General features: G+C 34.7%; 1 protein-coding gene across 1 annotated transcript in view; it reads right to left on the reverse strand.

The window, feature by feature from the left end:
- Positions 1–26926, reverse strand: part of MALRD1 (MAM and LDL receptor class A domain containing 1) — a 229147-nt gene that overhangs the window by 73546 nt on the left and 128675 nt on the right. The window contains 4 exon segments of the mRNA XM_066316924.1: positions 2368–2525; positions 4921–5082; positions 9740–9868; positions 23947–24127. Coding sequence (XP_066173021.1) covers positions 2368–2525; positions 4921–5082; positions 9740–9868; positions 23947–24127 — 630 coding nt within the window.

Genomic DNA, 26926 nt, shown 5'->3' on the forward strand with positions numbered 1-26926 from the left:
TGTTCTTAATCACTATGGTGCCTTTTTTTTTCTCCTGTTGGTTAATGATTGATTGAAGCAGGAGTATTCAGATCTCTTTTAAATAGCGTCCATTCTGTTAGTGCAAGAGTTGCTGTAAACATTGTGTCTTTTCTAAAAAAAATAATAGCCCAGACTTTTGTTTTCTCTATGAACAAAATACAGAATACATTGTTTATGACAATGGAATTGTGCAATCGAAATATGCATTGTGAATTCAGAATAGAAGTATTTCAATTTCCTTTTCCCTTTTCCTCACTGACTAGTTCCTTTTCTGAGTAAGAATAGGATTGTCCCCATAACTTCACATTATTTTGTGTAGATCTACCATGTCTATTTCCTATACCATTACAATGTTCATTTTTATCTTTCTTTTACCCATTCCATGTATGTCATTTTAATCACACATCTTAGTATGTCCTGTATCTGCAGTCCTTTTATTATTTTTTTAAATTCAGACTCGACCAGATAGCTGTCTTTCAGATAAGAACTATATCAGCTTTTGTACTGGTGTTATTATATTCTGGCACATTATTCAAACTTCCTATTACAGTTTGACTTCTTTCACCTCCAGTGCAAACCGAAAAAAAAATCTTCACAGAGCTGTTTTAGAAGTTTTGGGCTGTTGATTTTATTGCTTTTCATTTTTGTTCTTTTTAGGCTTTTTTCTTTTCTCACTTGAATGGGTACAGTTAATTTATATTCTTGATTTAATAAGAGCAACAGTTGATACTGAAATAGCTTATTAGTTTGATAGAAAAGAGCAAAATGTCCACAAAGGCAAATTGATTCTGTGATGGGATGATATTCCTTGCTGAGTGCTTCAGTCTGTTGTGAATACATGTCTATGTAAAGAGTACATGTAGCAAAGCCATAAACAGGAACTTTGGATGTGGGAGTCAGACAATTCTTTATGAAATTGAGGCAATGAGAGTAAATTAAACTAGTCTGCTTAAAAAGAGAAAAAAACAAAACAATTAATAAGCCAGCCCTGGCTGTCAGCCTACTAACTCACACACAGGCCACACACATCTCCTTATTCACAAATGCAAAGTGTTCTGTGATGCTTGAAAACATTCAAAAGCTCCTTCAAAGGGTCTCATCATCAATCTTACATGCTTTGAGGTCTGGGATACTTGAATTTAAACAGATAGTTAATCATAGATAATCTCACAGCATTTTAGCTATCAACAGATTAAAAAAGGGGATTTGTGTTTGCTTTTTACTGCTGCTTATATGAACTTCATGAAATACAACTTATTTTAATCAATAAGTAAATGTACGGCAATACTCAGAGTAATAAACTAGGTGCTATAGATAAAATTTATATGCAAACCCCATCCTGAAAATATTACCAAAAAAAAAAAAAGAAAATAGAAGAAAAAAGGTGGAATGAAGGATAACATTATCCTTGGGCTGGATGGAAAGAGAAGGTGGAGAGTTTACCAGTGGCACAAGTTGCCCTTACAGGCTGAGCAGTCTCCATTTATGGACATTTTCAAGACTGGGTAAATTTCTGAGCAATCCAGCATTATCTTGTAGCTGACTCTACTTAGAGCAAGAGGTTGGACCTGAGGCTCTTCCAGCCTAGTTGCACTATGATCCCATGGAACAGTGCTATGATAATCTTTTCCAGTGGAGGAAACAGTGGTAAAAAAACTTCCTGATTTATTTCAATGTCCAAGACTACAAAAATATTTTTGTTCACTTTTAACACAGACTAATTTATATTCTGTCACTGACTAAAAAATTAACATAATCTCTATTTTCAAAATTTAACAAACTTCACAGATAGGAGTCTTTCTCACACTTAAAAAGGAACTGTGCAACATATTTATTCAGTGAGTCACATGAAGTGAGTTGTTTGCCAAGGGGTCACATCCCTCCTTAGGCTGTTACTAGATTGCTTAACAACAAAGAGTGTTCTTCTTAAGGGTGTTTGGGGAACAGCAAGATGACAGTTTCATGGAACCATAGGCTGTAATTTTTAATACAGTTAAATGTTTTAATAAAACACCTCTCACCTATGGTTACATTAATTTTTTAAACATTTATTTTAAACTACTAAGTATTAGAAATTGCCTCTATTTGAGTGAATACTGTGCTGGTATCGGGTAAGTTTTAGTATGCTAGTCAGTGTTAATTCTTACATACATAGTTAAACAACTTCAAGTGGAACTAAAACTAAGGCAGAATTGTCACTTGATCCTGTCAGGAGGAGATTTGTATATAGGTGTAACTGCAGTACTGTTAACAAAAATTCCTGAGATTTTGGTAATCCTAGACACAAAAATGCAACTAGTACATGACAAGTATTATTATGACACAATGCAGTCGAAGGACTTTTACCTTTAAGATTCCTGTCTGCCGAGAAGCAAACATCCAGAACCAGAAGCGAACTCTACAGACACCAAGACTAGGTGGGAAGAATTTTGTGGTAATTATCCTTGCTCTGTTTCCTTCTTTTTGGGCTGATGAGTTGACATACAAAAACCTCTGACCTTTACCTTAAAAAAAAAAAAGATAAAAAACATTTAGAGTTTTCCAATAGTATTTTATGCTTTAGTTTATAAGCATTTTTATAAACACAGATACTAGTATTTTTTATGTTTTTTTTTTCTTTTTACCATATACATGTATACCATACAACGGCTGTATGGAGATCTTTGCTAATGCTTTGTGTATTTTACAGAATTTCAAAGTAGCATGGGTTGAAAAGGCCCTTAAAAATGATCTTGTTCCAACCCCATGCCATGGGTAGGGATGCCACCCACGGCATCAGGCTTCTCAGAACACATCCAGCCTGGTCTTGAACACTTCCAAGGATGGGGCATCCACAGCTTCTGCACAGATTTTTCCAGTGTTTCACTGCCTTCTGAGTAAAGAACTTCTTTCTAATTTCCTAATTTCTAATGTAAGCCTCTGCTCTTTCAGTATAAAAAGACGTTTCTTGTCCTAAATGTCCCTTGTGCTAGACAGAAGCATGGAATAACCTGTCCTGGAAGAGAAGCACAAGGATCATCAAAGTCCAACTCCTGGCTCTACACAGGACACCCCAAGAGTCACACCCTGTGCCTGAGAGCATTGTCCAAACATGTCTTGAACTCTGTCAGGCTGGTGCTGGGGAGCTTCCCTGTGGAGCTTTTCCAGTGCTCAGCCACCCTCTGGGTGAAGAACCTTTTCCTAACATCTAGCCTAAACCTGATGGACTGATAGATATTTCCAAGTATTGCAGACTGTTGGCAATTCTGACAAGCAATTCCTCGGCAGCTAATGTGAATATATCTTGCTTGGGTAATTTAAAAGTAAAATACAAATCTGGATAATTTTGTTAACAGTTTGCTCTAATTTTGTTTTCCTTTTGCTTCACTTTTTATCAACTTTTTGTTTTTCTTACAATTGCTGGGTAATTTCACAGAAACAAAGAACTAATTAAATGACAGAAACTTAAATAGAAAAACACACAAAATCTCCTTAAAAAGCCAGGGGCTAGTGGTTATTTTGTTATCGCATTGCATCAAAGTAACAGCAAGGAAGTAAGTCAAACTATTTATTTGCAAGAAACAGCTTGCCTGGAACAGCTGCAATAGTTTCTACTTCTACCTTGTCTGTTCTGTCCCTTTCCAAGAGGAATGCACTTCCAGATTTACAGCCTGCAACATAAACTAGTAGGAATGTCTGCAAAAGCTGTGATTTGTGGTAGGTAAGCTGTTCCCTCATCATCAGGTGAGCAATTCCTGCAGCAGGTGCAGAATAAAGGAAAAGGGAAGATAAACAAGTTGGACAGAAGTGGGCTACAGCCATTCATGATAAGGTGTCTCTATTGATTTTTAAAACATGAAATACAAAATAAAGGAATAAAAATCTGGAGATGATGCTTCTTACAAACCCAAGAGAAAAACGGTAAAAATTTTGGTACTTCTAGATTGAATACTAACCGTACTTTGTTGATTAGATGGAAATTAAGATAGGGATTCTAACATTAAAGCTTCTGGAAAGAAAGTTAACTACTTCTCAAATAGATATTGGTACATTTGTGATGGAAATTAATATCCCAGCCAGATATATTGTATAATATAAAGAATATAACTTTTAATATTTATGTAATACAATATGTAATTATGCTTACTACCTAACACAGATTATTGTAATTGCCTATCAATATATTTCATTCTCCTGACAATCAACAGGGGCTGTGGCAGCAATTTGTCAGAAATATCTTGGGAAGAACTTCTGTAACAACGTTTCTGACAAGCCAGTGTCAGGGAGAAAAGTTAAATCAAGGTAGGAGCCTCAAGCATTTCTCACACACCTACACACTTTGCTCCTCATCTTGCATATGATTGCATATTTTCCCAAAATTCATTAGAATGGTAACACACTCCAGGAAAAGTATATTATTTAAAATATTGACAAGGAAAAGAGTATACTGTGGCCAGTTAGGATTTCAGAGAATTCATCTTTTAATGTCAGAAGCTGATGTTATGTAGCTGAAATGTTTTATTAGAGTTGAATACAAAGGAATAGTATTATTTCAGTTGGAAGAGAGCTAAAATAATCATCTAGTCCAACTGGCTCATCAGTTCAGGGCTGCCCAAGATAAACAGTACTCTTAAGGGCATTGTCCAAATGCCTTCTAAATACTGAAAGGCTGGGGGCACTGACCACCTCTAGGAAGCCTGTTCCAGTGTTTGGCCTCTCTATTGGTAAAGAAATGCTTCCTAATGTCCAGTCTGAACATTTCCTGGCACAGATTTGAACCATTCCCATGAATGGTTCGAATCTGCTGATCACAATGAGATGTGCTGTTATCTTGGCACAAATCTACAATTCTTGTATTTTTTTTTTTAATTCAGTGAATATTTTATTTTCCCAGAAGCGATGCAGTAGATGTGGCAATACCTGGTGTGTGGTCAGTATGAGGATCTCTTAGCCCTGTTACAGCACCGTTGCTGATATTCCAGTCAAAATCATCAGTAGTGTCTTGTGTTAATCCACATGCAGTTGTCCACTCTTGATCTCGTGTTTCAAAGTTACAGCTTCCAGGAATACTTATGTAGTAACCTGAAAATACAGCAAAAAGTAAATTATCATGCCAGCTCTAAATAAAGGTGCTATACTGTGCACACTAAAAATGGAAATAGAAAGGGTTCTGTGTGGCTAAGACTGTGATTCTCTAAATTCCTTGCACAGACATAAATAATATGTGATAGTTAATGAAGAAAGGAAAAACTCATTCTTCACTCTAAGAGCAAGTATAAACTTTATTACAGATAAATGTCCATGACGAACCAATGACTTCACCAAATTCAGTTCTTGTCCAAGGTAAATGGAAAGAATGATTTCCAGACAATTAGCTAGTAAAACTGGAGTGCCCTTCCACAGTGTGCATTTTTCATAAGCATATGTTTGCCTTGTAAATATTATGTCTGACAGCAGCTCTATGATGATAGAGATGTTCCAGTGATTGGGACACTCATTGAATACATTCAGGAGATCTGAGTTAAACTGCCCATTTCTAACTCTGCCTCTGCTGCTTCAGGTTACTTTGGAAAAGTAATTAATCAACAAAATTATAGAAATGGTATGGTACAGATGAATGAAAGAGGACCACAATTTCTTCTGTTGGCTCCAAACCACCTTTTCCTTGGTTATAAAGCAGCAGCAGCTACACAATTGCTGAGTGTGAGCGCAGGCAACACCAGTGAGGAGACTTTGGAAAAATGTTGCAAAATATTAAACATCAAAATCAGCCATGCCTTTGAGATACAGGTCTGACTGTGACTGTTCATAGCAGGTTTGAGGATTTAGAATGTTTCTTGATCTAGAAATATTCTGCAATATTAAAATACAATTATTTATTCATTATTGTCTGAGTCTAAAGGATATAGATAACAATAATAGATTTAATTACCTCCTAGTAATCTCTTTTGTTTTTTTTCCTGTTTTCTACTTTGATTTTAAAAGAAAAACTGAGGCCATTCTTTATGAAAACATCATTATCTTAAAACTGTGTATGAGCGAGGTCTACACACACACTGTAACCCTGTAGGCTTTTGTTCTCTGTAAAAATTAGTGTCACTTTAGTTACATGGGTAAGACAAATATCTTAAAATATGTATAATTTTGATCCAATATAGGTTATTCACTGGATCAAAACACTGAATGCTAGGAGGAGAATTTGCACTGTCCTGTAATGTACTTACTATACTGCACTTACTGTACTGCAAGGACTGAAGTGCCTCCTGAGCACAGACTCTGCGAGCTGGGACTGTTCAGTCTAGAGATGAGAATGCTCAAATGGATTTTTTTCAGTGTATATAGACACCTTTTGGGATGGTTTAAAGAAGAAGAAGACTGACTTTTCTCAGTGGTGCCCAGTAGCAGGACAAGAGAGGAAGCACAAATAGAGGAAGCAATTTTTAAGACTAAGAATCAAACATTTTTTTAACTGGTAAAACAGTGATATAAGTTGCCCAGATAAATTTTGGAGTGTCCATTTTTTAAGATATTCAAACCCTGTGTGGCAGAGCCCTGTGCAACCTATTGCAGTGAATTGTTGTTAGAAGCAGGAGGTTGAATTAGATAATGTCCAGTGGTGCCTTTCCACCTTGACCCTTCTGTGATTTTGCTAGTGCTGGTCAAATATAGTGAGCATCTGCATTGGTATTGTATTACAAACATCATGTAAGCCTAATAAAAGCCTAACTTAAACAATAAACAACCTCACACACAGGTGGAATAAAGGGTACCCACTATTAAAAAAAATACATTTTCTTGTGCATCTCTAACAAGATCAAAGTCCAAATCCATTTAGGATTTTTACTAGCCACAAGAGAATACCTGACTTCAGGATTTTTAGCCTAATATATTAATGGTGTATTGAGAAGGCAATTATTAATAAATATTTATGAATAGTACTTACTGAGCTGACAAAGTCATGTGCTCTATCTGCACCTGCTGGGTGGCTTTTTTATGGGTAAGCATACTCTATTTAGAAGCCAGCAGATGAAGATTGCTCCATTTATTGGAAAAAATGCTTTTATTTCAATAATTCAAGCACTCCTCTAGTTGGTTCATCAACACTGAGGTTTGCTATTAATCAAATCTGTGTGTATAGTTGGCTGCAATTCATGAAAATTGAAACTGCTTTCATGTGTAGTTTTTTCACCTCGGTACTTCCAGCAGCATACTGAAAGAGAATCAAAATTTTGCAAGATTGCCTGACTGGACTGAATGAAACACAGAGTAAGTAATTTCCATGAGTTTATTAAAGAAAAGTCCATCAGCCTATGTGGATGCAGTTCATTTCATACAGGTCCTGTTGTAAATCCTGCATACAGAGATTGCTGCTGAGTAGATTATGCTCCATTTACTTCTTTGGAGTCACACTTGTATAAAACTATAGTAGAATGTGAAATAAGCTCAGACCTTGATCTCAATCGAAAGCAGAAAACTGCAGACAAATGTGGCCATAACCACTTGTGATGGGACAGGTTAGGCTATGAAGGGATTTCTCTGTGCCTGTTATAATTTCTTCTCTGATTAAGCCGCTCCTGTTTTGTTTTCATTAAAAAAATCAGGTTTCCATATCTAGAAGGCATTATGTGCCCTTTAATATTGTTTATTTCCATCTATGAGATATATGCTCAGAGAAAAAGTGTGTTTATCTTAATATAAGGCATCATTTGTTGGAACTAAATAGAGCAGACAGAGAAGTATTATACCTGAGGCTTATCTGAGCATTCTGAATGCCAGACTACTGTATCTCTGCATTCCACTTTGGTAGAGACAGCAAGACTGAAGACTGATGAAAATATTTTGACGTATCTACAGCCTTTCCATCTACAATAAAAATATATTTCAGTCTGTTTTTTTTTAAAGTGAATATCAGTATTTTTTTTCTCTCCTTGGAAAAGCTTTTCTTCAGTATAGCAAAGACTGAATTGCTTTACTCTGATTCAAGATAATTTATGGCCTGAAATGTTCCAATCTATTATCTGACTAAGAAAAGAGTCCTTCCAGAAAACACAGAACAACACCCTCCCCCAAGGAAGTTACTACATTCTCTAACAATATTTAGAGAATAAATCAAGTGTCTCCATAGTTTTCTGAATATCTTTACTGAACAGTTCACTTTGGACTGTAATTCAAATTTAATGTGTATCTGTTATGTCTGGAAAATGTTAGAAGGGTGAGTTTACAGAATATTTTGGTACATTTTGCCTGGGTCTTGAAAAAAGTTTAATACTTTATACAAGAAATATAGATTAGCTGTTTAAAATCTATCTTCTAGTCTACTTTTAAAAACTTAGTATTTTTAAGTTATTATTCAATGCAAATTTGTTTCCATGAATATGATTCTCAAAGTTCACTGCAACACAAAGCACTACAGGAGGTAGAGATCAGAAATATTGACACTATCTTTGGCTTTTATGCTTCACAGTTGCTATTTACTTTTATGAACGGGAGAAACTCCAAGTTAAATCTCCTATAGTGACATTTTAGCATCTTATTTAATAAGTAAGTCTGCAGCCTGGTAAAAGCATTATAATGTGCATCATCCAATAAAGGGTCATTACTTTTGTAATCCTGTTCAGTCGAGCATGTAGCTACCTCATGCAAGAAAAAAGGCCCTTGACTTTCAAGGGATCACAAAATATTGGCTTATTTCAAAGAAGTATTTTTACTTCCACAAAGGATGAACATTGAACTGATATGTGGATTCATTTATCTATCAAATTCACTTTTGAGCATACCTACATTATGGCAGAATTTGACCCTCCAGCTCAAAGATTAACAGTTAGACTGATTAGTGAGCTGCATATATGGACTACTTAATCTTTCTACTCTAAATTTCCAGTCCAGATCATAATTGTAAATAAACAAAGATATGGAGCAGGAGCAGAAGCAAGGGCACAAACTACTTTTGACTTTTAGGCCCGATTTGGAAACCCCATTAACTTGATCCAGATTTTTAAATGGAGCTGTCTTTCCATCTCAATCAGCCTCAGCAAAGAGTGCTGAAAAATTCTTCAAAGAATTCAGAAAAATTGTGTCTCAGTATCTATTAGGACGCAGGCAAAGATAAATAGACTCATTTTTTTCCAACTATTTTGTTGGACTAGAGAAATGACAATAAAATATTTTCAGAGCTCTGAGGTAGAAGCAAGAACAACGAATGAAACTGTACTCACACTACTCAGATCACAAAGACAGAATTGATTTGAAAGGAAAGACAAGCTTATTTTTGAATAGTCACCTTTTTATGGCAGAGTCATGCCTAAATGTTATTGTACATAAGTTTACTTGGTGAGCTCTTCCATTCCACATTGATATTTCCTTTCAACACCTTCTTTACATTAATAAACAAGCTTACATTTTTTTCCTCAGAGTTAATATTTACTGTAACTCTTTGATTTAATTCCTCAAGTCTATTTTTTAACCCTTAAGCTTGTTTTTGGCTTGGTGTCGCATTTCTATGAGTATTTAACCTTTGGTTTTAGTTAGTTACTATTTGGAAACTAAACCACACTTGAGTACTTTTGCAGCAAATATCTCTGAGGATGTGAAAATGTCAGACCTTTCAAGCTGGGAAGAAGGCAACCTGCTTGTGATCATCTTCTGAGCTTCATCTTTATGAGCTCACCTAAACTATGTTACAGAATTTAAGGTTATAATTTTAACTGAAGATTAGATTAACACACAAAAAGATACTTACTGCAGTCAGCTTCATCTGATAGGTCTTCACAGTCTGGTTTGTAGTCACAGATGAACTGAGACTCCACACAATCCTTATTCCCACACACAAAATCAGTGAGGGCAGGGCATTCCCTGGGATTCTCTCCAACTGAAACCAACAGGACATTTAAATCAGTATTGCAATTAAATAAAAGGATAGTCTTTTAAATTTGTTAACTATTATACACCATGGCTTTAGGGGTTTACTGCTTTCAACAGATATTATTTGGTCTCGCTCTTTCAATGTCACATTATAAATTTTGAGACTACTCTATTTGCCTTGCCCAAAGCTTTAAAGTTAGGATGTTTTGCTGGAAGAAAATTCAATTCAGCATCAACATAACTGTTTCCCTGGTGTGTTTGTTGTGGACATTCTATAAAAAAGGGTTCTGTTAGCTGTTGAAAAGCAGACAGGCAAAAGGCTTTATTCTGCTCATAATTATATTTTTTTGAAAATAATATTTTAAACTGAGGAAAATCACTGTTATAAACATTTGCATAATAAATAAAGTTTTACAGCCTTTTAAAGACATTCAATTTTTTTTGAAGAGTTTAGAAAAACTACTGCTCTGATTGTATGAACTGCCGAGAAATTTCTCTTATGATATTTAATATACAAATCTGTTTTATAACAATTTGTGTTCATCTCCGAAGGTGAAGGAAAATCATCTCATAAAATGAGAGAAACTTAGTAACTCGTGCATAAAATATTAGATTCAAATCCAGAGTGCTGAGATTCAGCCATCCCTGGACTGTAAGACTATAAAGAAACTTACGTAAGTTATTTTTTAGTTCAGTGCACAGTGTGCATAATTTCAGCCAACAGTAATTGAAACAGTTCTGATAACCCCAAATGCAACACTTCAAAAGCACTCTGATAACCTTAGATTGCCTTTCAGTCTAGGGCTTCAAGTTCTGCAAAAAGACATTTAGGAGAATTTAATTTGACTGTATTCATTGTAATGTGTTTCACTTTTTCCTTCAAAGATGACTAAAATGTGGCATATTCTTAAACACAGTCCCATCAGAACACTATGTTATTTACCGTTGTGCAGGCCCATATTTTGAGAGGAGCTGTTATTTTTGTCAGGGTATTAATCTCCTCAAATACTGGTACTTACTGAATTTTACAGACTGAGGAACTGCCTTCTCATTGAAGCAGAAGGAAAACTAAACTTTTGGTTTAGTTTCAATATGTACTCAAAGTAATATTAAATAGAGTGACCATACAGTATTAAAATGTAATCCATATATTTTAAACGGATAGTAAAAAAAGATCACCGAACCTCAATACTTAAATTTTCAGCTTTGAAATACAGAAACCCCTGTGCACTGACACACACAAAATCTCTCCAAATTGATATCTGTCTCTTTATTCTGTTCTTTTGACCTCTCAAGACCCCTCTAGTCCAACCCACTCAGACACCCCTGGCATGGCAGGTTGTGTGGGACCATGTCCAGCTGGATTTTGGATGATATCAATAGATGGAGACTCAGCAACCTCTTTGGACAACCACTTTTGTTGGGTGATCCTCACAGTAAAGTGCTTTATTGTGTTCACATGAAATTTCCTGGTTTTTGAATTTGTGCCCCTTGCCTTCTGTCAGTAGGCACTTTTGAGAAGAGTCTAAAATCTTCATCTCCACTCCCTCCTCTACACTGGAAATGATGTATTGGAAAATTAAACTACTTCCTTAAGTCATCCAATGGCTCAAATGACAGAAATTAGGTAATTGCAGATCCATTAGCATACAGTAAATTTCGCAGCATATGAAAGTGGTACATTATCACCATACAGTGGAGTGACTTTTGAAAATCCATGGCTTTGTGACTGATCATATTCCACACCACTACCTAGACATGTTATGTTATGATATGTTACTCTTTTATATTTAGCACTAAATTACAGTTGTTCTTTTTTTAAAAAACAAGGAACTTTATAGTACTTCAAACATACCATAAACCAGCATTTAATAATGTTATTAATCTCTTTGATTATCCTAAAACAAAACATGTAAGCCCAACACAGACACAATGAAACTCTTTATCTCAACATGTGTGAGTGTCATGAACACAAATTTTCATATCTATGAATTGCATCTTCTTGGTGTAAGACCTTGTTTATATGTAATTTTTAGGGATATCATGTTGCATTTATGATATTGGTGGCTTTCCTGCAACAGACTTTGGCAGAGAGGAATAAAATCCCTCCAATCAACATACTGACATTGTCATTGCACAGTGTAACCAAATATCCTGAACTCTATTTGTAATTACAGCATAAAAATCAACTTTCCATAGTACACTCATTCCATCCAAAACTCCTATACCAGCTAAGAATTAAATCAAAACAAGAAATGCTTATTGCAACTTAACCATAAAATGCAACTTCAGTGTCAGCAAACCCAAAGCCAAAGACAAGTTCACACAGAAGTCGTAACTTAGAAGTTTCATTTTTACAGGATATTCTTCAAGTATAATATAAAAGAATTAATTTCATCAGAAAAAATACACAGAAGAAAATATTGGAAAATATGTTAGAAACTACTTTAAGTAAAGAAAAAATACTTAAAATATTGTCTTGTTCTTTTTTAATTTTTGCCCTCAAAACTATGAGGTTGCCAAAATCTGAGTTTGTGTCTATCAGTAGTGAGTTTGGAGAACAGTTATCTAACATCACTCCAGAGAGTTTTAATATGAAGCAAAACAATGTCTCCTACTGAACAGCTTTATTTTTAAGCTGATATTTCAGATAAAATGAGAAATTTTCATTAAGTCTTATTTCTTTATGCATGTTGGTTGTGCTGGGACTGCATTTAATTCCTCATCTGTACTTTGATGACCAGTCAGTAGAATGATAACATGCATTGGATGATGGTTAATTATATATAGGATATAATATTATATTTTTTCCCAATAATGCAACTCACAACATTCCATGAAAATCCAGACATAGAGAACAAATATTTCTAAGGGAAAAAAAAAGGCAAATTTTGTTTCTTGCCTCTTCTCTTAAGAGCCCAAGAAGGAGAAAAGAAATCTAATTATGAATACAAGCCAAACACATTAAGACAAAGATTATGGATAAAAGTTATCAGTTGTACTTTGCAATTGTACTTTCCTGGTATTACTCTGAAACTATCTTTGAAAAGCTACAACATTAAAATGGATGAGTGAACTATAGCAAACAGAAGAATGAGCTGATGCCAGGTATGGAAATTCCAGAGGTATAAAAGAGTTAAATATCCGCAAATGTGGGCTTTTCAAAAAATGGGAATTACAGAGATTTGAAATATTTTTGATATGTACTAATCTCATTTCTGAACATGCAATGAAAAATTTGCAGAGAGCTACTATGTCCAAAATAAAAAGAAAACATTAAATTGTAATTTAAGAAAGCCGTTGACCAGAAAGTATCCTGGACTTAATGAAAAAGCCGTAAATGTTGGTTTTTGACCTGACCAAATCTTTATTTTAACCCCTAAACTGAAAAACTAATGTTTATTAATTTTTTTTAAATTCAGCTCTAAGCATAATTTTACATAATGAAAAATATCTTTACAGAGTGTTGATCTACAGGCATAGTATGAGTAACAGAGGAATGGAACAGAGCTACAAAAGTAGGGGTATGGAGTGGGAGCTGTTTGGTTTTGGTTTTTTCAATGAGAACAGAAGCTCCAACTAAGTTTATTAATTTCCAGCACTCCTGCGCATTTCTTGGGGTAGTTAATTTAATTTTTTATTGTTTTGATCTTTCTTCTCCTCCGGTTACTCAGTCAAAAAATGTGTGGAATCTGAATACTACATAAGATATGTTGCAGGACAAAAGACCACAATCCATTCCTTTCCCAGAATAAAAACATTCTAGGGAGCAAAAAATCACCCCAAACCAAAATAAAATAATATAGAATATAAAACACTATCACAGATATGAATTGAATAGTATATGATAACAACCAACCTTTAGATTAGTATAGAAATAACTAGATTAATAAGAATCAGTCTAGTAATTAAATCATTTATTTTCTCATAGGTCAAAGCTATCCGGCAGCAGCACATATACCCTTATAAATCACTTTTCTCTCTTACATTAAAGTACATCCCTTACACGGGGATTAGATTTTTATAACTTAAAAAGACCAACCCAACAAACAAAACCAATCTATTGTTATGGTATGGAAAAAATATAATGTTTTATTGTGCCCATTTATTGCATTTTCCCCTCAGAACTGCAGCTTTTCCAAAAATCCATGAGGCCACAAGAAACTGGCATAAGACATATTTTAGATGAAGTAGTAGCTAATGACTGCATGTTATGCAAATCCCTTCACCAAATGAAATGGCAGTACTTGAAAAGGAAAAAGCATATACAGGATATCACTTTTCAGTTGAGTACAATTTTGTATTGATGCAGCAAAGAGCCATATAATCTTCTAAGTAGTTTTTAAGAGGCCAATAGAGCTGGCTTGGCTTCTGGATCACTAAACCCTACGAAGTAAACATATTAATGATGGTTGCCACAGAACTCACATTTACATACACTTGCTTTCCTATGTACATATTTTGTTCTGGTCAATGCAATTCTCAGAATACCAGCAAAGATCTTCCCTAGTAATATACGTTTGTATACACATAGAAATATATATATACATATATGTTTGTATACACATGCACTATATGTTTGTATACACATAAAAAGCATGCAAGACCTGGGAGCACATCATGCATACCACAAATAAATTGTGGATAGACCACAAGCTGCAGCTGGTTTTATTTTATACCCATCTCTAGTATATGTTATCTACGGAAGACTAACCCACATAATGGATGCAGAATTTATAGACATGACAAGATTCATTTGGAGATAGCTGAAAAATAAAACATTATTAACTGAGACATTTCTTTCCCCAGTTACCAGGAAAGGCTTGACTTTCAAAGAACGCACAAAACCATTCTTATTTCCTTAAAGTTTGCAACTAGAAGACAGCAACAAGTCAGTGACTATTTCTCTGACTCCCTGAGTACAAGAGTTTACTTGTACCAATGCTTTGTAAGATGTAAATATTCCATTACATCTAAAATCACAGAAAGAACCAGACAGGTCAAATGTCTGTCCTACAAGCTACAGATCTTTATTGTTTGAAACAAAATGGATAAAGCCAAAAATATTGAAGTTTAATCGATAGTACTAAATATCATCGATTTGGTGACACAGAGTAAATGTTCAAAATATTTATCATGAAAGAAGTGATCTCATGAAGAGATGCTCTAGTATTACAGCACTGAAGCTTGTCAGAGGCTGTGCTTGGCCAATGCTGTGTGCTTTTGAAAGGCATAGGGTGAATCCCAAATTATTATGGGATTATAATAACACCTTGAGCTGTTTAGGAAAGCAGGGTATACCTCAAGTTCAAATACACTGAGCTGCTGTTTAGCAAGAGTCTCATTTCTGCTCTCCAAGAGAAACACAGGCAACCACTCAACAGTTCAACACAACCATGTCAGCAGTATGAAATAAAATATAACATACAATGTATATTCAATTGAAATGAGCCTTTTTTTCCTACTATTTGCCTTTTTAGAAATTGCAATCCTTCCTGAGTAAAAATGTTTTCAAATTGAAGTTGAAAATTCATCTCTTTCTAATTTTTTGTTGTTTAAATTATATTGTTTAGTGAGAGTACTTAAATCACTTTTGTCCTCTCTTTCAAAACACTTGAGAAATAGGAATAATCAAAGATATAAAAAAATTTAAAACATATTTTTGAAAATATTATTCAATTAAAGGAAATTTAATTTGCAAGTTTCATCCTCTGTTTAAATTGGAACTTATGAAATACACACTACTGGAAGGTTTCATTACTCAACTGTACTCTGAGAATCGGAAATTATGAAGCACAATTTTCATCAAGTTTTTCATTTGCTTACCTCAATTGCTCAGTACTCTTTTCCCCATGAATTTTTATAGAACATTAGAATTGTATTAGCAAACTCATCAATAATGTTCCTCTTCATGGATGACCTTGGAAATCTATTGCAAGGCAAACTAGATGAAAAGTTTTTGCTCAAGCAATCTAGATATAACTTCAAATAAGGGGTTTTATAATTTTAAAACCATAGACAATTCTCCTCATGGACTATATCACTCAAAAGGCCAGATTTAATTCAAAGATAATGTTTTGACTCTGACATAAACAGTAGATCTAACAAATTATATCAACTCTTAGGAGAGACTCTGACTTGTAGATACAAAATTCTGCCAAAGGATTTCCCAAACCTGTTCAAAGCAAGAAGTACTGTGCCTAAGGCCCCTGATAACTTGGAAGAATAAAAAATTTATTTATAGTTCTGGAAATGCAGAACTGGCTCTGGCTCAAGCAATACAAAAGATAAGAAAGTTCTCTTTAACTTCTAGTGCTGTTATCATGGAGTATATAAATCCACAGGAGACAAGGCCAGAAGCTTTATATTTGATAAGGACTGAAAGACCAGCTTTGGCATACAGTGTATCAGCAGGATAAGGATCTCATACTCATAGTACTCCTAGGGATATACCATATTTTGCTTAATACCAAAGGACACACAAGGAAGAAGCACTGAGGACTGAGCAATGAGGGTCTGGTTGTTCTAGGCTTTATCTCTTTGGAATCTGCAAGCCATAAAAGAAAGGGAGAAGTGGAAATCGAGCAGAAATTATGAGATACTTTTGCAGGAAAATCCCATTTCCCAGTAATTATGAACATGTTCAACTAGATAAAAGTATCTCCTGAAACAATTTGACACAAGATCTCTATTTGATCCTTTCTCCCATCCCTGTCTGTCTATCCTAATTCCAGTGTAGAGTTGCATTGCACCTCATAAAGTTCAGATGAATAGTTAATTTTTTGAGCTTTTCAATAACATCTACACTAAAAGTGACTGTCAAAGTATTTCTTCCACTGTGATGCAGAATCAATCAAAACTGTTCAATCACAGCACTCTCCAGTTATCGCAGATATCTTAGAAGCATTTCATATGAATATTTTATTTTTTTTTTAACATGGACTTGTCCTAATGTTGTCTGCAGGGCTTCTTGTGACAGACCAATGGAGTAGAGCTCATAGTGCAAGCTGCAATTTTCTGCAACAAGGAGAGACTTTCTCAGCTGAGTGCTCTCCCTGTCTCTGCAGAATTGCTGTCAGATGTGAAATTCAATTTGGGTGTCACCTTGCACGGAGGTATATGATGGGTTACATGTAGTTTGCCTGTACTGGAAGAGTGCCTACTTTCTAGAGTCATTTTACATGAAAATGAACTCAGGCTGGGACAGGGGTCATTCTTCTCAAACTTTGCAGATAAGGATTACAAGCTGAAAAAAAAAAAAAAGATAGAAAAGCCATTCACATCTACCCTGTATCTTTTAGTAGCCATAAAAAGCTTTCTCTTGTGACCCATTTGAAATAGGTGGAGTCAAAAAATCTACCACTGATATGAAGAGTAACTAAGATGTGAAGCAAATATCAAAATGATGAGATTTTAATTTTATGCTGAAAATCTGAGTTTACAGCCATGTGCTAGCAACCCAGAATATCTTTGGAGTCAGTAGCTCTTCTTCAAAACTTTCCCGTGAGAGAAACAGAAACTTAAAATGCCACTGAGGTTTCTTCATGGAAAATGAGGTAAAAGTTATTTCTTGTTTCTCATATTCCAAGTCTGGCATTCCTAATACAGAGTTGCAAAAAGATGGTGAACAAATATTTTGCTTAAGCTCATGAATTTTTTTACACAAGCAGAAACAGAAATCCTAGTTTACAGATATCAATGACTTCTGGACAATGCAATAAAGCAGAGACAATTCTGTGGTTTTCAAGCTGGTGTCATATTTCCCTTTATTCCATTTTTTAAATGTTTTCAAAGAAGACTGTCGAATGCAATTCTTTCCCTGAATCCAGACTGTAATATATTTGCCTCTTTTGGAAATATTAATTTATATATTTCAAACATTTCTAGAAAGTCTTAATAGTCAATGCAGTTTAAGAATTTCTGTATAGCAGAACTTGTGCAGGAATTCACATCTTCCCACAGTGTAACTGGCAGCCCTGGCAAGGTTGAGGGAGCCTGAATTTCCTCCACATCTGTCCTTAGCACACTGCCCTCCTCACAGAGTCCTTCCTACAAGGGCATGTGGAAGGGTTGTCCCCTGAAAGGCATCTGTGCCTGATGTTCACATTGCTAAAAAGGAGATTATTTCTTGTCTAGAACCAAATTGTGCATAGCTGCATCCTCTGCTGAGTGTAATGAGATCTGAGTTCAGTAAAATTTTCCCTCAAATGATAAAGTACATTCACATTAATGTATGTTACACTAAGCTAAATTAAGTTAAAGCTACCAAAATTTCTAGACTCCTCAAAATGAACTTTCTTTCTCTGCAATGAAGAAGATTCAATATGAAGAAGAAAATTTTAAATTGACAGCTCACAATACAATCAAAGAATAATTAGCTTATAAGGGCAAAATACAAATATTAAATTAACAATTAAGAACTTAATGATTGATTTCAGCACATTTACTGAGACATTTTAGCCATGTGATTCCAGTGCCCCATGACAGAATACCCTGACATTGACCTGTTTATAAAAAGAAATGAAAGACATCGTGAATCATTAAAATATTTGAAGGGGAAAAAAAAAAGAAAATTAAAAAACTGGGCATACAGTCTGTCTGAACATCAGTGAATGTCCTTAGTGACTAATTTAAGTCTGGCAAGTTTTCTCTGTCTGCATTCCCTTCCCTCTCACTTCAGGGCCAGATTTGTACTGAATACTTCTATTATCAGAGCTTGAACTTCTCTCAAGTGTTTGAGAAGAAGGAACTAAATTCTCCACTAAACATAAAGCTTTGCATGGTACATAGCTGAGGATTCAAAGGAAACAATGTCTTGTTTTAAAAATAAAAAAGCTGGCCTACATACACAAACACTAGGATGTTTTAGTTATCGTCTCTGATCTGCAAAGCTAGGATGGAATTCTAATGAAAAAGGATTTTGCTGCTGAGACTTTTAAAGCTTCTTGTTTATGAGAGCACGGAAGTAAGGTTGTTCAAAGGATTTCAGTACCTTCACCTATGGTTTTTGCCATGAACAGTAGGTGAGGAGGAATACAAATATATGAGGAGAAAGGGAAATAAAAATATTACCACCAAGAAAGCAAGCTTTATTATGTTTTAAGGAATTTTTTCTGTTCAGCTCAATTTGGTGAAGTAATTTCCTATTAATACACTGTGGAATTTTTACTTTTTTTTTCTGTTAAAAACTAAATATAATTGTAACATCAGAAGATAAAGTTGTGGAGTCTGATTCCTAACAGTCAACTGAAAAACATCACTGGAGCTGTAATGGCTCTGTCTTATTCCTGGATTTCTGTGGCACTGAATTCCCAGACCTTGAAAAGTTAAATAAATCAACTAAATATCAAAATGGTCTGAAAATTTACTTTAAATTTCAATTCAGAGTTATGGTTCTCTTATTTTCATTCATCTTCCCTTGTTCGTTTTTCAGGTGGTGCCCTGGGATGCCAAAATCAGTATGTATGATGTGGCTGAATCATGTACATGTCCATGCTTACACTTGCTGTTGTGTATCTGAGACTACAAAATTCTTTTTATTTAAATTTATAGACACACAAAAAAATCAGACTTCTGTTAACAGCATGCCTGAGAAATTGTGCTCTTGATTTACTGTTTTATCATAGTGAGCCATCAGCTGGGAATGCAGATCAATAATGCTTGAAGTGCTCCTTAATGAGAGCAGACCACATTAGCATGAAGTTAAATGTCATAAGAGTAAAAAATAAATTTACCATTAGGAATTATTCTGCATGACCCTCATAAATATTTTACCTTTTTATTAAGGTAGTCGGAGATATTAAATGGAAACTTTTTATTCCAGCTTGTGAATAACCTAATGCATGGTCAAAGTCGATTATTGAAAAACACAAGAAATGATGTCAGTAAACTCCATTCAGGTAACATAGTCTAAATAAAGTTGTATAAAGAATTATTGTATAAGAATGTGAAAAAAATATCAATACATCTGTTAATTTAAGAACAATTTTTTCTAGCTGTGATGTAACTTCATTTTATTCATATTTTTTAATTTAAGCTGTGAAATAAAATGTGCCAGATTTGGAATGTAACCATTGTTCAAAGGATTTCATACATACCAGAACATTGCTTACCTCTCAAAATCAACTTATAAGACTATTTTGTATTTTTGTTTTATTCTATCTTTGACAATATTTCCTAGAGCTCATATTTCCAATAAACCCACAATTTCTTCTCATCCTTCACCTCCATAGAAATTAATGAGACCTGAGCAAAATGAGCCTTGAAGGAAAGGGCCTCAGAAGGTCAGATCATAATAAATAGAGTAATTTTTTAGTATTCTATAATATTCTATGATTTAGAAGCTGTTGACAAATTAATTCATGAAAAGAAATAGTGAAATGATTGTCCTAATCAGTTTAAAATCCGCGTATAAAATGAGCTATGTACATAACAGCTATGTAAGTGAAGAGCAAAAATCCCCCTCAGTGCAGATACTCTTGTGATATGTACAGCTTATGACATGCTGTATTGGAAGCAAACTGAAGGAAAATATATGTAAAATAAAACAATTATTTAGATATATTAAACAATAGTATAACCATTGAATATTAGCATACTGCAGAAAACAGATCTGATATTCACATGTAAAAATATCACATGGGCTGCCTCTCTCTTCCCTTTTCACTGTCTCAACTGGAGTTCATAATTTCTACAAAGAGGCAATTATTTTATTGTGCTGACTGTAAACCATGTTCCAGGAATACCATTCAGTGGCTTCCAAAAGGACAGTCTGTGAGGAGAAGCTATCCCAAAATACTTGAAAGCTCCAGAATTGTTTTTACATTAGCTTTCACCACTAAATTCTCACTTCTGAGAAGCAGCTAAATATTCAATTATTTTCCCCTTGCAATTTAAGGCATTCTCATTTAAACTCCATTATGTTTATTTTAAACCTGTTTTCAAGTTTTAATTATCTTCAAACTCCTAGCTTTTTTCTGTGCATGCTGTTAACCCACTGTTAATGAAATTAACACATCCAGAATACTCATAATATGTAAGATTTTAGTTTAACAAAATAAGACCAAGTAGAAAACACAAATGCGTCTTCAGTTGCCCTAGAGGACCCTTGTCATATGTCTATCCCAGCAATTCTACAGCTACAAACACAGTACATGGGTAAGTGCTGTAAATCAAGTCATTTTGTTGATCAGAAGCCCCTGTTCCCCCTCTGGTCTGTATGCTACTCTTCTTTTTGAGTCTGGCCACAGTAAGATTGTGTTTGCTGACTTGTAGCTTTGTTACAGCAGACACAATAAAACTGTGAACCCTGTGCTGCAAAAAATACAGTCTGTACATGACATGCTTTCTCTACCCTGAATGCCCCAGGCTTGGGTCAGATGGAAAATGTTATTTTTGAGAAACTGGCAAAATATATTTTGCTTGTTTGTTGTATAAAGGTAAAGAATCAATAACAACAAGAATGAGAAAGGTCAGACCAAGCTCCTTTGTGTCATCGTGCCAACAGGAAGGTTAGCATACCAAAAGTCTTGAGAAAATTCGCCAAGCAGGTATCAACTTGTGGAATAGAAGGCAAAAAATCATATGCAGAGTGCAGAGCTGATATCAAAGGCACTAAATTATTCCCTTTTAATGATGGTTTGAGGCTAAGTATCCTCATACAGACAAGAAAATCAGGGGGTAGAGGTGGGGTAATGTGTAGTGGGATGTGGGTTGATTTTTTAGGTTTTGTTTGCTTGTTTTGCTTTTTTTACAGATGTGTATTTTCACAGATGCACACAGACACAGCTGAAAGCTGGACAAACGATAGGCCTCTGATCCTGCTGGAAAGCAAAGGCATGAGTATAAACACAATGAGCATATCCCCCTAGGATATATATACCTAAACTTTAATGATAACCCTGCTGTAGCTAGCATACCCCACCAGTGGTGCCGTAAGGAAATGATTCCTGAGTGTATAAAGATTGCACCCTATTAGAGTGTAAAAGCAATGACCATGCAAGTGACAACTCTATAAAGGATCAGCATCTTGGGTCTCCAACTTTCCTAAATCAATCCTTAAAATTTTTGTATTACATATTGAGCTTCAATTGTACATATCAAACTTCTATGAGAAAAGCTTCCTCTGAATCATCCATCTTCACAAACTATAATATTCTGCAAAATACACAAGGAATATGACTATGCTGAAGCTGATGTGAAAGTAGGTGGAGCACTTAGTGCAACTGCTTTCCCAACAGAGCTTCTTCCTGAAGCGGTGCTGTTAAACAAATAGTTGCTATAAAGTAATAAACCAAGTTACTTTCTGAACTCTCATTGTAAAGGTATTTTAATGCAAACTTGTTATAAAACACTGTTGACATTCAGATTTCTGGGGTCATAGACTAAAATCAACTTAAATTTCAGCAATCCTAATATTTTAAGTGATTGAGGATCTTTCATATGACAGCTTACCAAAACCTTATTGTAACAATTTCCCTCCTTGCAATGACATCTCTGGAATATTTCCAGTTATGCTTATATGATGTCATTTTTCAGGTTATTATATAATATGTGGACTTAAGAGTAAGAAGGAATATTTTCACTCTATATTAAGATATGTTGATGCCATCTTTATGAACGTAACAGAGATATTACTTCTTCCTTAAAAAATAAACTCTACTATTTTTATTTGCTGAATATCTTAATGCATCTGACTGTGAAAAGAATTGTCTAATTTTTCTAGCCCCAAAACAGAACAGAATCCCAGAGATGTGGTTTAGCTAGACCCCACTGGTATGAATTAATATATGGGAACACAACTGGCAACAAATTGCAAGAGAGATCAGCACCCACTTTGTTATTCAAGATGATAGATATTGATATCAATATAGATTGTACCATCTCCTATTAAGGCATCCTCACCTATCTACGTGTGTTTTATGGAGAATAAGCAATGCACAGCAATGGGGACAATAAAACACATGGAAAAAAAGACAAGGGGCTCACTAATGCTCACATGCTTTGTAGAGCTTTTAAAAGTGCATGTGCCTTAGAGTTTTATTAAAGTGCAGTTCTGAAGAAGGTCCCAGATTGTATCAAGTTTCCATTCTTTGAATTATGCAACAATTTCTGAATGCAAACCCTTCATTTTCTAGATAAACTTAGATCAAGAAGTTAATTTTTCATACTTCAGTTGATGATGGGCATCCAGTCTATGGCAGGAGATTAAAGCTTGCTTAAACAACCACCACAAAATTCATACAGTGTTGATATGTGGCATCAGCAATTATCACCTCATTTAACAAAACCACTTCCATGGTTTCACATGGTTTCCTACAAGATGGAAAGACCACATACTTTCCTGAGCCATGGTCTACCTACTCAGTGTTTATCTTCTTGAGTTTAAGGGTATCTTTTGTTACTGATGTTTGGTGGTTTGTTGGGGAATTTTTGGTGGGGTTTTTTTGTTGTTGTTTGTTAGGGTGTTTGTCGGTTTGTTGGTTGTTGTTGTTGCTTTTGTTGTTTTTAATAAGGGCAAACTTTGTTCCTATTTTAGCCAATGTCCACATAGATATGAATTGAATAGAGTATTCTGTGAAGGAGTCAAAAGGTTTATTTTGCTGACCTTAGCACTTCAACTGAACTGGGAAAGATAATATTGATAAAGGTTCATTTGTAGTTTCTTGTTTTTATGGCAAGAGACTTTATAATAAACATAAATATATATATATTTCCTATATAATATAATCTGACACAATTTATATGAAATATTTATGTTACAAAATACAACATCACAGACTAAGTAACTTGCCAGTGGATTAAAGAAGCAAAGTTCTTATCCACCAAAAAAAGGAAACAAAACCTTAGTAAATTTCTTGGATTTATCTTCCATGATTTTGTTAGTGTGAGAACACCACACGAATGTATGTGCAGAGAACAGTATTAAAGTTACAAGGGGAGAAAAATTTATTCATAACTGATTTTATGAGCAGTGAAATAGTGAAATTTTGATGAAAATAGTAAAATAATGATGTATTTAAAAACAAACAAGAGCTTCCTATATCTCACGTAGCACCCCTCTAGAAACTTCCTCATTGAACTTACCTGTGGTGCAGTTGTGGAACTCTATGTCATCTATCGCTGCTCCTCCTATCAGGTCTCTGGTACGAATGCCTTCAAAGATAATTTCAAAATTCCTTAGCTTCCCCAAGTGTAACATGACTTTGTTCCACTCGTCACCATGAGATCCTGATTCACTCCATATTTTCACAATCCCATCATGAGTCTGAAATTTGAATAAATTATATGTTGTAAGATACGTGCAAGTGTGGACTGTCAAACACAAGTTTTGGGGAAGAAAACCCAAACCAAACAAAACAGAGAGAAAATTTGAAGACGCCTGTGCAGTTGTGTCAAGAATTGGCAAACAGATCCTTTGCTAGGATAATAAGAAAGGTAGTGAAATTAGATGAGTACCCTGCAAATAACAACCATTACAGCAGATAAAATCTCAGTAGAGAAATTACTTTGTGTGTGATTGAACTTCAAAATTTCCATTTTGCTAGAGTTGTATTTAACTTTATACAAAACTATTCTTTGTTTTTAGAATATATTAATGTAAGCAAGACTATTCTACCATTTTAAATTTTATCCATCTATCTTTAAAAATTTGTGACAATAGTGATTAAGGGGAGGAAAACTAACAAATACGTGATAACCATAGATTTAGTATGGCTTAATTGAAGGTGAATAAGAGTACTCTGACTCACAAGTACACCAATATAATTTGAAGCTTTTCTTTAGACCTCTTATCTTACTACCTATCTGGCAAGTAAGCAGCAAACAACATGCTTCATTTCATAATAGTAGCATCAGAATGCAGATGCACCAATTTTCCTTGCTGTGAAGAGATGACACATATATGCAATGACATCAAAAGGAAATATTTGCAAAAGTTTTGTATGTATCTAAATCTATTTTTCTTTGTGACTGTCTGACTAACCAACCAAACAGTAAATAAGCATATTTTTCTACTCTTTTCTTAGCAAAAGCCATTAGTACTCCAGCTGGGGTTAAAATATAACTCTGTGAGATGCATCAAGGAGCTAAATATAATGCATAACAAAGGTTCTAAGACTGTAGTACATGAACAAGCAAAACCTAAGGAAAATAGAGACAGCAGTAAAATAGGCAGGGAAGAAAATTAATTACATTTCTTTATCCATGGTGAACCTGTTAGATCAGATTTATGTTAATAAGAAAGTCTTATGCATATTTATGATGAGATAATGAATCTTGGTGCTTTAGATATTGTATTCTGAATAAGAAAGCGCAGACAAGCATGCAGACAAATATTGCATTAGTTGTTTGTGAATCAGGGAACTCACAGGATTTCTGATATTTTTTAGAAGGAGGTCCTCAGACCTAACAAAGCATAGAGACATGAAGTGTGGCTTGGCAAGAGTGTTCTGGAAAATCAAAATGAACAGTAAAGCAATTTTTGAAAATTATCTCAATTTTAATTTGAAATGCTAAAAAGGAAAGATGAAAACAGGGATGAAATTCCACAATTTCAGGTAAAGTTATAGATATCCAGCTGAATAACTCTATTTCTGCACATAACTAATGATGTTAGACCAGTGGTGATAGCAGCCCTTTCAAAGTCATGATATCTGAGCACACAAGCACCTGCAGATGGAAGTATAGGCATTCCTCGTTCAGTTATGTCTCATTTGTTTAAAGCAAATGACACAGTCCATTCAAGTGAAAATATTATAGCAGGACCTTAGTAGTGCATTGCACCACTAATTCCAGAGCTGATGACAACGGGTTATGACGTTTTAATGAATTTCTTCTAGTGAAACTCCTAACTCTATGTGCCATCACATCAGCAGTGCATCCTCTTAACAGAGTCAGTGCATCACAGATCATCTCAAGTTGAAGGGGACCCATGACGATTTTCAAATCCAACTCCTTGCTTCTTGCAGAAGGGCTTAGAAATAAACCATGACCAAGATCATCATCCAGGCGCTCCTTGAACTCAGATTGTGCTGTCACCACTTCCCTGGGGAGACACTTCCAGGAACCAACCTCCCTCCCTGTGAAGAAGCCCCTTTTGGGCCTGTAATCAGTGAAATTAAGGGGGACTGAAATCAGAATGAGAGTAAGACCTTTTGTAAAACTTTTACGTACATTTCAGTATAGAAACACGGCTTAGAGGGCTCTACATTACCACTGAGCTCAAAAAGGATTGTAATTGGAGGTGATTTCAAAAGTGGTAAAACAGTGGTGAATTTATTTTAAACTTACTCCTAATATTCCTGTTCCTCAATTACTTTTTCAATAGCTCAGGTATATCTATTCCATTGATTCTGATATTTTTGGACAGCCTTCAAGAGATTATTTCTTATTATTGGGGCAGTCTGCGAACATCTTCAACCTATTCATGACATGAATAAAATGAATGGTTATGATGAATTACATTCGACCTGTTGTATTGTCCAACATCGAATACAACCTCAAAATTTAGAAAATATGCACTTTTAAACATTTTATCCATTTGTTGTGTTTGGGCCCTTTCTGTCTGCCCTTGACAACTGTTTGGAATACAAACTATTTTCATTAATATTATTTATGATAAATCACTGATTAATTTTAGAAAAGTAGCTCAGTGCTGTTTATTAATGAATTAATTGAATTAGAATTAGTGAATTTAGGAAACTTAAAATGAAATAGATTAAAATAATGCTGAATGATAAGCGAGTTGACTTATATTCATGCATTTGAGAATGACAGAAAAATTCAACATTTTTTTTTGTCTGAACATGAAGGCCTAAATCTATTACAAAATTAGACGTATTTAAGATTGAATATATGGAGATAGCTGAAGCTTTTTGAAAAACATAGAGATAAGTATTTATATAAAATCTGGAGGTGTTAAATGTTGCACAGTTAACCACAGTATGAGCCTCATGTCTGCTGCTAGCTAGATTATGATTGATTGCACATTGTATTTCATTACATGACATGCAGTTCACACTAACATTGTGTTTATCACACTGATTTTTTATTAAAGGATGCTGCA

Source organism: Sylvia atricapilla, chromosome 1 (assembly GCF_009819655.1).
Source record: "Sylvia atricapilla isolate bSylAtr1 chromosome 1, bSylAtr1.pri, whole genome shotgun sequence".
NCBI classification, from domain to species: Eukaryota; Metazoa; Chordata; class Aves; order Passeriformes; family Sylviidae; genus Sylvia; species Sylvia atricapilla.